The sequence below is a fragment of the Cannabis sativa genome, chromosome 6 (assembly GCF_029168945.1).
Source record: "Cannabis sativa cultivar Pink pepper isolate KNU-18-1 chromosome 6, ASM2916894v1, whole genome shotgun sequence".
NCBI classification, from domain to species: domain Eukaryota; kingdom Viridiplantae; phylum Streptophyta; class Magnoliopsida; order Rosales; family Cannabaceae; genus Cannabis; species Cannabis sativa.
Window position 1 is genome coordinate 57,031,947 of NC_083606.1, and position 14,669 is coordinate 57,046,615.

Below are 14,669 nucleotides of genomic sequence, written 5' to 3' on the forward strand. Positions count from 1 at the left end.
AAGTCATTTTCATGCCTATACAAGTCAAGTCCTTATTGATTTCCTTGGTAGATTAAGGTCTTTAGGGTAAAAACGCTTGCGTAGGCCATGAATCCTCGTTTGGGCACACTTGGGTGTGTGAGTCCCAACGCCAAATGGTTGATTGACGTTTTCGAGCTCTCTAGAAGTGCCATGAGGCCCTTAAAAAAGATGTTCTTTCGATTTTTCAAAAATTGGGTAGAACACTTATATTAATTATTATAAGTTGAACAAGATAGAGTTTTCTATTAGTATAATTATTATTGTAAAAATAAATTTAATTAAAATATTTTTTTTACATTAATTTGAAATTAAAAAATATATATAATCAAATATAAATTTTTAATAGACATAAAATACAAAGTAAAAAAAATTATAATTTGAAGTTAGATTTGGAGTTTTGTTAGTTAAATCCCTAATTAATAATGTTCAAAATTAATTATAAATCACACTAAATGGAGTGTTAAAATGAGAGTTGCAATGTTTATACCAAAAAAGACCAAGGCTGTAAATAAAGAGTGGTTCAATGAGCTATAATGTAAAAAGTATAGAAAAATTTGTTGATGTATAGATTGTTAAGGCCCGAATTGGGTGCTAATTAGTTGTAAATATTGTTTTGAGCAATATAATGTCCTGATTTATCAAAAAAAAAAAAAATTATAAATACATAAATATATTAATTATGATGTAATTTTTAAGAGTTAATTTGAGTCATTAAATTAAATAAAAACTATTTTACCCAATTCCTACTGTAACAAATAAAAACTTGCGCTTGTTTTTGGCAACACTACATCAAAAATAAAAAAATGCTCGATCATTTCTCAAGGCACTTTAACATATAGATGTAAAATATATTTGCTCTTAGAATATAAAACATTTTGCAAAATTTTTGAGGTCAAAGTTGTCACATCAACAGAATACAAACACCTCCTTTTCCGATTTCACCATTCTCTTTGCATTTGATGTTCCAACGATTCTCTCCAGCTATGAGTATTTAAAGCAGAAAAACAAAGATGAAAGAAAATGAGTAACTAATATGGAACAACATCAACCGAATTAAACACAACTCTCAAGGAAATATAAGATTATAAACAAAAACTTGGAGTGCTTTTGAAATTAAAATTCACCCAAATCACAATACTAAACCCAAGCTTGGGATACATTTCTAATTAAATGCATCGTCAATTACTACTGATGTTTTATGCTATGTATATGTTCTGGTATAGTTGAATGGTATTTAGCTATAATTATGTTCTGGTATAGTTGTCGATTGGGGATTGGGGTTGCTAGTGAAAATATTACCTAATAATCTAGATAGACATAGCAAACTTCGAGTGAGATCATAGTACCATGTTGTAGTTATCTGCTGCTCAATTAATTTGGTTACCCTTTCCCATGTACTTGTATATAAAGCTTAAATCATTTGCATTTTGCATACATTATGGAAGGGTTTAGTTAGCATACACCCTCTAAGAGAATTTGGTTCTAATGGTTCTTTTCAGTCCAAACAAAAAATCATATGGAAAACAAGAAAACTACAGTACCACGTCTTTCAAAAAGAAAAAAGAAAAAAGAAAAAAAAAATACCCGTAATTGATCGAAGCGAGAGAAGAGTGTGGTGCTCGTAAGGTTATCAGACCCCTCAACCATGTTAACGATCTGATAAGAAAAATAAAAGAGCGTGTGAAAAGAGTAGTATTAAACATATATACTCTTCCAACAATACGATTGAATAAAAGGTACATATCCACTAATGATACTTACCTCGGGGTAAAACTCCTTTCTCTCAGGGAGTGAATAGAACATCAAATTCTTAATACCACGAATCTACTCAGCAGGAAGGGAAAAAAACATAAAAGAAAGTGTTAATAGTTAAGAAAAATAGACTACAGTACAACATTTTATAGAACTATAACATTGAGCATTATCTAAAACGCCACATGGAAGCATTATACAAACATGAAGATTTCATCAATTAAACATCAATTACTCACCCAATACAAGCATCTAAACATAGATAGATACAATATCTAAAAATAAAAGTAATGCATGTGTATATATCATATACACAATACATGTATATAAACAAACACATGACTGCATAAAAAGTATTAAGTGATCTTAAAGAGCAGTTCAAGGACCTTGTATCTGTGGTAGAAGTGCATTCTCTCTGTATAAAGCATGATTTTCCTTTTCCCTTCAAAAAACCAAACTCGAGCACGAGAAATATCACTTTGTTTTGTATACCTGATAAACAAATGCCAAAATTTTGTGAATTATAATATTTTCCACAAAGCAAGAGATAGAAATTAAAGAGTTACACTATATGTGATTCAACATGGGCAGTAGGGAACAGGGATGATAGATTAGCAGCCTCTTACTCTGAAAGTAGACAAAAGGATGCATTCTGTGACTTTAAAAAGTTCCTAATTCGAACAAACTCAAAGTAAGAACTGATGAATATCATAACACCACCCTATAAAATATTCCATCAAAGAAAATAAATTAGTACTAACTAATAGACATTGCATTTAAGGAAAGTTTAGCCATTGCAACTACAACTACCTCACTAGAATCTTTAATCTTTGGGAAAACCTGCAGCAAGAAAATGAATATTAACTCACTTTTCATAACACACACACACACACATGCAATGGAAAATACATAGAATGTGTTCCATTTGAATTTTAATAAAATATATATCAAGAAAATCACATCTACACAAGCACACGTAAAATGAATCCACTTCTTCCACAAGAACAACTGCAAGTTGTCAATTACACAGCTAAATCTTAAAAGAAAAAGAAAGTAATTAGTACAACTGTAGAAAGAAAGAGAAAAAAAAAAAGTGAAAAGAACTGTCCACATAGTCGCATGTTCAGGGCTGTTCTATTAAATATAACCAGAAAAGAATGATATGAGAATTTTCAAAATTTATATTCATCAGTTTCCGGATAGCAGGATATTTATTGTGCAAGTAATTGCCAAGAGAAATTTTTCAGTTTTTAGAAGGAAAATCTAGGGATTGCCTTCCCACCAACACTGTTTCAACACACATTCAGAGAAATATTTGTTACAAGCCTATTGGAATAACATACTATAATCCAGCACAGAAATTTCATTGCATCAACCAAACAACTAAGTAAATCATCCAAATATATTTCACTACTTGTCTCCAGTGCTTAATCCAGGTTGTAAAATAGTAGAAAATGCATTGTTAAAATAATTTGCTAAGTTTGTGTAAGTGTGTCAATCATCACAACAGAATATGGCATCTACTGACATGTTCAAAGCCGATTTACAAGAAAAAAACTTCAGAGGGGTCACTTGGCCACTACTATCCTCCATGTCTTGGCACAGTTTATGGTCTTTCTATTGTTTAGATACCTGATTAGGTGTAAATTCCAGTTAAAATCCCAACCATCACGACACAGAATTTATCTCATTCTGTTTTGCTTCACCAATAGTGTAGCTAGGTTGGCATCTACTCATTATGAAGCTCAACCTAAGCAGAAACCTTTCTACAAAGAGGGAAAACAAACTTGTGGAAAACCTGGTACATGTTACATAAGCGGGGGGGTTCAAGTCAAGGATTTCCCCACTAAGTAGGCTAGATGATCTCTTGTCAAAAGATATTCACATTGAAGGCACGATTCCCAAAAGCTGTTGATGAGGTATAATCCCTACCAAACTGATATTTTTTGTGACAAATTCACGAGCTTTAGATGCAACCAAAAATATCCACCAAAAATAATAAAGAAGAAAAGTTTGGCAGAAACATAAAATTCGTGGTCTCTTTAATAGGGACTCATTTGAGGCTTGTAAAATTATCTTATAACACCCAACTGCTTCACTTGTTGACACAAGGCTTCAAATTATGTAAATGACTGGCTAGAGAGAGATACATCATAAATCTATAACTATCTTATTAATTTACATTTTTATAGATCAAATATAGAGAAAGTTCTACCAAAATGTTTATCCTAAAGCTAGGCACAAATATATTACTGCTGTTAGCAGTCAAATACTCACTTAGAGAGAGAAATAATACATTATGAAATATAAATTATAATCTGAGTACAACATACCTTCTTCGTAAAATACTCAAGACGAGCATCATCAATATCTTCTACTGAGTCTGCACCAAATCTCTGGTAAATCTGTATGGTCGAAATGTTACAATTAAAAAAGATAGATTACCTCACAAGAGATTACATATCTGAAATTCAAATACAAGAAATGCTGACATTCAGATATTAATGCAAGATAGTAACAAATGATTACCTGTTGCACCTGTAGCAGCACCTTGGGAAGGACACCTTTATATTCACACTCCAACTTCACCTTTAAATATAAAAAAAGCATCAAATACATTGCAAACTACTGATCATCAAAGATGTGGCATGTGAGTTTGTCATATTACATTTGGTGAACTAAACCAGCCCAAAGAGATTTTATAACAATCACCAATGTAATGTTGACAAGTCACCTATCACACTGGTTAGATTACATAGTTGGATCCATAATATTGGTGGAATTTACTCTCAATATGAACAAGCAGGTTTTTAGGGGTGGGGGTGGGGGGGGCTAGAGATTTACAGCTATTCATTGAAAAATAAAGGCATTATGTTGTAACTGGTTCGGCATGGCCTAATAAATATTCCTGAATATCCAAAGCAACCTTACGAAACAAACAAAAATAGGTGTTCTTATTTCTGTTTCGTGATCTCTAATTTGACAGCAACCAAAAGAAGTGAAGTAACACACCTTCCCTTGGTAATTAACACACTGGTGATTGAACATTGCATTTATATCTGCAAAGTTAAGATTAAAAATGTTAATGCTGATTAAGAGCACATTGCATTTATATCAGCAACAATTAAGAATAAAATTGTTGTTGATGATCAAGAGTTCAGTAGAATTCTTTTTAAAACAATAATTTAACAAATAAGCTTTGAACATTCTAAATAAAATTATCATTTTAAATAAATCAAATATAAGTAAGAAAAATGTCAGTCCTGGATGTTTTTTTTTTGAATTCCTATCCAACTCATTATGTCTTCCTTACTGACTTTCCCATCACTGTGTTCTATGAAAGAAGTGATTTACTGTACAAATAACATTTTCTTGCATCGTGCGTTTGTGGGAACTTTGATAGGATAAGGTTTCTAGCTTAATTTAGATACAGCGCATTGTTCCAAGGAACAGCTATCATATGATGACCCAATAGTTTGTACAACATTTGGCAGAAGAGGAATGACAAGAACTTTCAAGATACGCAAAACAAGTTGGAGTATATTTGGGAAAGGCTCATGTTTTGGGTTGCTATTTGTCTTAAGAATGTCAAAGAGGTTGAGTGGGTCAATATATTTCTAACTGGTCCAAGGTTCAAGTCAATATCGTATAATTATATACAAAAATTAAAATTATATATTTCTGTTTTTAAGAAAAAAAATCATATCACTCCTTTGTTTAATTTCTAAGTACATTTTGACTTTTTACAAACAGAAGGTAATAAATGGTTTAGAAGAAACAAATTAACTATGTCTTTGACTTGACATACTTCTTAACCATAAAGTGTGTATAAAACAAAGAGTAAAATTGATATTGCAGAGTACTGGATTCATTAGATGGTTCAAAAATATGAAACCTTTTAAATTAAAAATACACAATTCAAATACAAAATATACATATTATGCAGGCACAAAAGATAAGTGTCTGCAAATCTTTCTAAATAATATTTAAAGGGCGGGCATGAGTGGCACCTGGGTTTAAATATGATGACAACATTATTGTTTGCCTGTAAAATCTTGCATACCCATCCAAGTACCTACACATTATAACAAAAAACAAAGGTAGAGGATTTTATAAACTTATAATTGAAGTCCAAACCAATATACAAACTATTTCATCTAAAATAATGCAAATTTTTTGAAACACAAACCGATTTCAAATGATGCTTCACAAACTCATGTGGTGCAGAATTACTGAGCCAGTGAAGAGCCAATCTATCATATTTTTCGACACTACTATAGTACTATATGGCTATATTTGTGTGGTATGAAATGAAGGGAATTATATCTCTTTAGCAATAGAGAATCCCATTGGTTTTAGTTCAACAATAAAAAGTAGCAAACAATATAAAAGTGATGCAGTATCGGTTAATAAATAAAGAGTAATGCTAGGGACACTCCCAAGTTATACATAAAACATGCACACTACAATGTATCATTAATATCTACCATGTAATGCTAGGGACACTCCCAAATTATACAAAACCTCGCATTTTAAATTGTGGTTGATATTAATGACAGATCGTAGTGTGCATAATTTGTGTACCAATTAAGAGTGTACTAGCATTGCTCTACATTAAAACAAGAAAAAACATAAAATACTATGGTATATAAACCAATAAAGGTAACTCAACCATAACACAAACATACAGATAATAACTTTTTTTTTTTTTGAATGAACTTAATATCACTAGCAAAAGATTAATTAGAACATACCACTGCCTTATGCGCATAACATCAGTTCCATGCTGCTTTGATGGAATAAGGTTCAATTGTTTAACAACAGATGACAAATAAGACCAGTTCTGAATTTGTTAATAGAGAAGAAAAGTTAGAGGTATAGCAAATACATATAATTATGGAAACTAAATTAACTGTTCATTTACCTGCATAGTGATGACCTCCGCATAATCAATAATGAGAAGCTGCTCATCAGAAAAACACCCTATCATTAAAGAAAGGAAACTACAAAAGCATAAAACAAGAACAGACAAACCAAGAAAACACAGTAAAATCAACATGATTAACAAAATACCTCTATAGAAGAAAGATAGTCAACATCTTTGTCCTTGTCTTTTTCTGCCTGCCCCATTTTCTGGCAAGAACAGTGTTCATTAATACTTCCATATTGGTTACAGTGGATTAAAATAAGTCTAAAATTAATGTCTCTCAGATGCCAGAGCTCATTATGATCTATGGATAGCTTTCGTACATTAACTCATTTCAACAAGTTTGTTTACCAAGACCAAGCGCAATGACAAATCTATCTTTTACTATCAAATTAAAAGATGTAGAAGAAATATAAAACAGCTGTATTCATAACAAACTTATTTATAATGCAACTTCCCCTGGGGTATTTAAGTCTCATGGTTTTGCTTATAAAATTATAATGTAGGGATATGTTTTGCTTATAAAATATGTATTAGCTTTTGCTTCTTCTTTTCCCCTGTTTTTCAACTTTTGTGGCTTACATGCCTTCATTTTTATAGCTAGAGTGTGTGCATGTCCCCATACATTATATGGTTCAAATGATTGATAGTAAGAAGCTTAAAAAAACTTTAAACAACAGAAAAAGTAAAATCACTTACTGTAAGCAAACCAAGAGCAGAAGCAACTATAATATCCGAGGAATAAAAATCACTGTACAGTTTTATGCTCCGCCTGACAAACAAGAACGAAAAAATACAGCACGAAATGAGTTAGAAAACCTATCTATACACTCATTTTACTCTGCATTGCCACCATATCAACAGAAATTTCACACAGAACACAAGCAGAGAGAAAAGAGAGAAATCCAAAGCACCATGCAGATGCCAGAAAACATAAAGTTCATATAGTTAAACTTTTGTTCATATTTCATACCCAACTCCATGATTTCAAGGATGTGAAGCTACTTGCCACAACTAAAACTTGATTGGTAATTTGTTAAAAAAAACACTAAGCCTCTCCACTTGCTCACATGATCATCAGAATAAAAACTATATGGCTCCTTTTTACTAGTTTCTTAAAGCTAAGATCCCCACTAACCCTACAATATTTGGGAGCTAGAAAACTATAGCAATTGCTATATAGGCACCCCAGAGAGACTCGAACTCCGGACCTTGTGAGAGTAAACATGCCTGACCATTTAAGCTATCCCTCTTAGGATGCATTTCCTTTTTACTAGTGGAAAATGAGAAAACCACCTAGAAGCTATTCGAGCTCACTAAATGTAAAAGAGATTACCTAGTGAACTTTATACCAAATACAAAATGATCATTGTTAATCCCACCAAAAAGTGATTCAAAGTCGGAAGGTTTTGAAGACTTTTGAGAATTTAAATTTCCAAAATCCTGGCCACTTCCAGATTCTTTGTTTTCATCCTCACTGTCTTCCACATCTTCATTATCAAACTCCTTATAGAATCGGTCCATGTGCTCCACAGTAGCCTGACAAAACAGACACATAACATTTGATGCTTTTTCTTTTGGTACACTTTTTAACAGCAAGAAATTATCTTAGAAATAACAACTCTGTACACCAATCTGAAAGCAAAAATCTAGAACATTTAATGTGAAAGACCAAATAGCAACCTAAAATCATTAGTGACAAATAACTATGGTTCTGAAAAAATCATAATGTAGAAGCTCAAAGAAAACTATAAATATTCAGGTTTTGAGGTTTAACACTTGTATTGCAGACTTAGTCTACTACTATAGCAAGCCAATGCGAACATCTATTCTAAATACAAAATAAAGATTTCTCATAAAATTGAGAAATAAAATAGATTAAAAATCACAGCTATCCTTCTATAAGCAAAAAAGAAAGCAAGCTGAAACACCAGACTACATATTAAATTATTAAAGATAAAATCATAAGTACATTCATTTCTTCACAATTCAATGAAAGCCAATTACCTTGTGAGATGAAGGGGTCAGTTGGATAAGCCTCTTAACAACTCGAAGCGCATTGCTTGCCAGCGGCAACAGAATCAGAACCTAGAAATCATGATAAAAAAAATGTTTAGTCACTAAGCTTAAAGAGCATTATAAAATCACCATAATTTTGGTAGAAGTATTTTTTGGGCTGTTTTGAATACCAAAAATTGCAATAAATTGTGTCATTGTCATGTTGTGTTGTCCCCACCCAATCCATAGTCTAACAAGAAAATGCAATAATACAATAAATACTACCTTGGGACGAGTAAATCCCTGATCAAGGAAACTATCATCATTAAGTAAATTATCCTTGGATTTCTCTTGGTGCTTGGCCGCTTTAGAATCATTCTTTGTCACAATATCTCTAGTTTTGAAGACGTGATTTAACTGCATAAAAAATCTTCGTCAATCATTCTAAAGGATTAAATGCTATTGCAAACACCAAAACCACCCCGCCCCGCCCCACCACCCCACTTGAGCCCCATACAATACTCTAAACGCCAGTCCATTTCAATGAAAAGGAACAAGTTTCACACTCACGGTATGCATTATGTATCCATCCATGATGCTCGAGTCATCTTCCAAGCCTTTGAGGTAAAAGGGCTTTTTATTGCAATGCAATATATCCCGATAACTGTTGCCTAGAGCGAAGGAAAGACATTAGAAAGAGAGGAAAACACGAGAAAAAGCATAAGTGGGAGCAAGCTATGCCAACATAATCATGTGAATATATTAGTGCAATGGAAAAAATTACACAAAAAAATATATATAAACCATGGAAAATTTATTATCAGAGTTGGTTATGCTTGATATAAAGGAAAATAAAAGAACTAATGAGGCTCACTTCACTTACATAGAGTGAAGAACAATCTTTGTTTGGAAGAATGAAAATCATTTTTCCCAGAGGTCTTGTATATATCTAGCCAGTGTTTATATAGTTTAAGCTTCATATCATAATCAACATGCACATTGGTATCAAGATCCTGAAAAGAAAATGATAAAAAAATACATATATATATATACATATTTCAGCAAAAATTTCCTCTCACACACACACAAAACAATAAATAAAAGCATTAAGAAAAGAAAAAAAAATATGAATATACTGTTTCAAACAAAACAAAGTAGATTTATTTTGTAACAAACCAGCTTTTGTTTGTGAACTTAGTACATAAGGACACCCTAAGCAATAATTGGAATCACACAAGACAATGCCTAATAAAACAAGCCCATAAACCAAAAACGTAAAAACCCATCAGTCATAAACAGAAAAACTTATATCAAACATTCCCTGTCCTCTTACAAATTAGAAGACAAAAATAGAAGAAACCTAACTCTTTAACCATATAGCAACCCACAGCTTGACTCTTTCCCCAATTCTCTATTTCCTTTCCTTATCTTTGAATCAAAATGATGCAAAAACAAGTAATAATCCAAACGAGAGGACCAATAATCGTCCCCCAAAAACAAACACTAAAGTGAAAAGTTAGGCCTTATCTTCCATCCTAAAGAAAGTAAGAGGCTTTACTATTTCTAAGTTGCTTTGGGTCAATATTTTTATCTGTGTGGTCTTCCTGTCTTTTATTGTTTGTTCACCTTTTATCACGGGGTTCTGGGGTTGTTTTGCGAGTCGTGTTCTCAAACTCTTTCTTTGGCTGTATTTTGCTTTTCTTATTGTTATAGTAGTTTTGTATTAAAACAAATTACAAAAATATAATAATAATAATAATAACCACAAAGAATCTTTCATCTACAAGAATACTATAGAGTAAAATAAGCGAGTATTTTGCAACATTATAAAATAATTTCTATTACTAAAAAGGCACGAGAAAGATATGTGCAAGTAACAAGAAATTGGAAAGGTGTTGCCTGGAGACAGAGGTGAGTACTTCTGGGCAACTGTCAAAGTTGCAGAATGCAAAATATTTTGCAAAAAAGAAGAAATCCACGGACATCAGAAAATTTACATAGATGAATAAAAAAGATAGTTGTACCTTTAGGAAACACTCTCCTGTTCCTACCCACCGACAATTTGACATCCCAACAGCAGGAACCTCCCATTTATATTTCCATTTCATTGTTGACAGGTTATCAACCTCTACTTTTGACAAAATGTGTCCCACGTGTCTACTAAATGAACTGCGGGGCATAAAATTCACAGATATGAATGAATAAAATAATTCAACAGATTTTTAATGACACCATAAGAGAAAACCTAAATAAAATGTGACGTAAAAATACCTGTCACTCCTTGTTGCCTCAACAGCAGATTCATCATCAATTCCCGAGTCATGTTCCTCATCTGAACCAGAGGTCTCCATCTCATCTTCAGTTTGTTTGTCACCTTTCAGAGAGTCGTCGATTTCTAGAAACAGTAAAGTATGAAAGCAGCAAACAAAATTACTAGACAGGAATCGCACATTTAAAACTAACTTAAAACTCACAAACATAATAGATATAAACAATTCTGTCTATAAAGTCATTCTACCGCAGATAATTTAAACATGAGAAACAAAATAAAATTCATAGTTAGGTATTCCTTATCTCAACTTAGAACTTGCAACTACTAGACTACTAATGAAGTTCCATTTTGTAGTTCTTGTCAGCAATTATACTTTAAACAGATGGTACAAAATTAGTTGGCTTTCTGAAGTCTCAAAGCCCCCCAGTAGTGTAACCAAAGAATTAAAACATAAGTAAAAAAATAAAAATTACCCACTAACCAAACCATGGAAACATTTTGATGATGGATTGCTTCTACAACTCATACAAGCAAAAATGCCTGGACCATTTACAATAGAGTTCAATTATTAAAGTACTCGCGCTATTTTTTTAGCCCTGAAATTGAAGTTTAAATGTCTTATGTACTTCATTCAATTACTTGTCTAATATACAACATATCACACCCACCCCACCGCCAATAAAATAATAACACGAAACCTCTTTTCTTCCTAATTCATAGACTACATTTCAATAAGAAAGGTTAACGTGGTATTGACCATAATAGAGTTGTGTCTTTGTATTTTTCTTATTAAAATCCTTAGGTTTTACCTTTTGCATCATTGTCTAAATCCTCTGGCAAACTAGTAGTTTCATCATCGTCATCCTCATCCTCATCCTCATCCTCGTCCTCGTCCTCGTCCTCGTCCTCGTCCTCTTCCTCTGTGTCACTTCTACCTTCTTCTTGTCTTTGTCTGTTCAAATGAAAGAAGCACAAAAGAACATCTCTTCATTATTAATAAAAGATGGGTGCTTCATTATTAAAAATATTCTAAAAAAATCATGTACTTCTCTATTATTAGTCTTTTTATTAAGTATGAATTTTTTATATTTCACAATCTATGATTTATTTGAGACTTACCCCTTGATTTCCATTGAAATTTTACATTTTTCATCAATACACGAAACACCCCAGACCCAAATAAGTTATCTTAACCGTAACAATTATACAAGAAAATTATCTAATTTCCATTAAGCTTTATGAATTTACCTAGTTACAAAGTTTACGAGGCATGGCAACAGAATCTGTATCATAATGCAACACTAAATTCAGCTGATTTCTGACATAAAGAACTTCTAGTACATAGCGGAAGATCTGCTTATCCAAATAAACCCAATGAAGAGTTCTAAGTAAGCAGAATTAACAGCTTGCTATTGTTCCTTACAAACTGGAAATCCAACAGAGTACTATCAGGCACAAACCTAATCTATTGTGCTTGCAGAATCAATGAGGAAGTTCTTCTAACAACCATATATAATAAATTCAGCAGTCTCCACTAATACAGTTAAAGTATAACGATAATTCTCTTAAGAGTCAATTACCTCTGTTTATTAGCATGTGCAACAGATTTACTAGATGAACTCAGCAAGTTCAACAACTCGTCATATGTTGATGATTCCTTATGAATGATTTCTTCTGTGGGAGCTACATTTTCATTTTCTTCCTCAGATAGTTCTCCTGCACACCAAAAGTTGTTCAAAAACTTCAAATCTTATATGAACTTCTCCAGTTTCAATAAAAAGGACATTAGACAGATCATCATTGACAACCGATCATATCAGCAATATTAAAAAAGAAAAAAGAAATCACCTTAATCCAAGAACACTCTTCAAAAACTTATAACAGAAGTGTACATAACACATACCTGAGGAGCTAGGTGATGCTAAATGGGCAATCTTTTCTTGTTCAACACCACGATTTTTCTTGGTATGCCGAGTTGATTCAAACTTCTGAGTCTTATTTGGTCTCTTTAAACCTGCTTTGGAAAAGAACGAAGCCAAATCATAAGCAAAAGCAACAGAACTCACTGCACATTGGCACCATTCTATGTATGAATTCCTTTAACATCTTAGTTTACCACCAAAGAAAAACTATTACCTCCGTGATTCCGAAACTGCTTCCCCATTACTTAAAAGATATTATTAATAAATTAATTTCTCCCACTTTTTGTTCTTCTTCTTCTTCCTCCTCTTGATTAGCGTACTCGCTTTAAACTCTGCAATCAAATAAATAAAAAGTTGAAAAAGATATTTGAATAAATTCCAAATTCTCACTCATATTCAGTTATGTCAAATTGTACACGAAAAAAAGCCAAACACAATAAATAATATTTGCTAATTGTTTTTCTTCATTCAAACAATTAAACAAACACCTTAACCACATAAGCCAATCTGAAAAGCTTTACAACACAAAATAATGAAGGTGGTGTTGTGTTTAAAATCACACTCAGTAGTTACTAATTTGTTTGCTTTTTCTCAGCAAAAGAAAGCTAAAAAAAAGTAGAAGCACAAAGCTCCTTACAGAGGAGGAAAGTTACTGAGTGGCGCAGAAAGAAGGAAGAAGACGCGGCGGAGAGAAAGGGTGGTGGTGATTGGTGAGTGCAGTGAGGCGAGGAGCGGCGCTGAGAAAGCGAGGGAGAATCAATGAGTGAAGGACTCCTTTCGCTGTTTTGTTTTATTTTATTTAAGCTAATTAGTAATTTTTTTCTACTATTGAGATTGTTAAATTTAAGGACTTTTGTCTAATTTTAGTAAAAAAATCTAACATGAATAAAAGTTCAAAGGACATAATTTAGTACATATCAAAGTTTGAGGGACATGACTTAGAAGATATCAAAGTCTGGGGAGCGTGGTTTAGTACATAAACAATCACTGAAACAGTAAAATTGAATGAAATTAGACAAAAGTCCTTAAATTTAACAATCTCAATAGTTCGGGGAGAATTTTTAACGACCGAAAAAGTTCGGGGGTACGATTTGGTACATGTCAAAGTTTAAGGAAAAAAATTACTAATTAGCCTTTTATTTATTTTGATCAAAGTTCGAGGAGTGAGTTGGTAAAATAGGAACTTTTGTTAGTAAAATGATTTTTCAAATATTTTAATTAACAAAATAGTTTTCTTTTAAACGTTTGTGGGCGAGCGTGTGTGTATTAGAAGTCTTGGGTTCGAGTCCCAAATTATGCATTGTGTAATATATAAATGCTTAAATAAAAAAAAGACATAATAATTAATATAATAAATACAATTAATATTAATTTTTCTTTATCATTAAAAAAATAAAGTTAGTTGGACTCCCATGACTTCTCTTCATCTTCATCTTCAATTGAGTTTTTCATTACTATCTGAGTTTTTATCTTCATCTTCATACTACTACTCAAGTATTTCATCTTTAATGGTAATCATTCACATTTGACCTAAAAAAATTCAAGAAACCCTTAAAGAAAAAGTGAAAATTCCATCCAACAATTGTAAATTTATCCCATCTCGATGTAAATCATCTATATAGAGGATCTTTGATCACATTAAGATTATAACAATGGTTAAATGAGATAGCATATCTATATCGTGGAACATATAATATGCTCTATATAAGTTTGAGAGTGCAATTTCAAGTTCTAAGAGTGGATTCAACAAGGAATTAATAAGTTAGGGATTTACTTG

The 14,669-nt window shown here is 32.2% G+C and overlaps 1 protein-coding gene across 4 annotated transcripts; it reads right to left on the reverse strand.

The window, feature by feature from the left end:
- Positions 1–665: 665 nt before the first annotated feature.
- Positions 666–13,688, reverse strand: LOC115725365 (protein NUCLEOLAR FACTOR 1). Of its 4 annotated transcripts, none has more exons than XM_030654858.2 (26): positions 13,530–13,688; positions 13,107–13,224; positions 12,874–12,984; positions 12,551–12,686; positions 11,780–11,922; positions 10,970–11,093; positions 10,723–10,867; positions 9,582–9,711; positions 9,269–9,369; positions 8,984–9,115; positions 8,708–8,788; positions 8,037–8,239; positions 7,400–7,472; positions 6,847–6,906; positions 6,698–6,736; positions 6,528–6,616; positions 5,784–5,848; positions 4,786–4,832; positions 4,303–4,362; positions 4,107–4,178; positions 2,584–2,613; positions 2,400–2,494; positions 2,160–2,265; positions 1,783–1,845; positions 1,606–1,677; positions 666–1,002 (listed from the first exon to the last, which is right to left on the reverse strand). In XM_030654858.2, exons 2-26 carry the CDS (start codon positions 13,132–13,134, stop codon positions 928–930), a joined length of 2,280 nt encoding a protein of 759 aa, XP_030510718.1. In that variant the 5' UTR covers positions 13,135–13,224; positions 13,530–13,688; the 3' UTR covers positions 666–927. The 4 variants fall into 4 exon arrangements, with proteins under 4 accessions (XP_030510718.1, XP_030510715.1, XP_030510719.1 ...); XM_030654855.2 differs by having other exon boundaries at positions 12,874–12,987; XM_030654859.2 differs by having other exon boundaries at positions 13,546–13,681.
- Between the last annotated feature and the right edge of the window lie 981 nt (positions 13,689–14,669).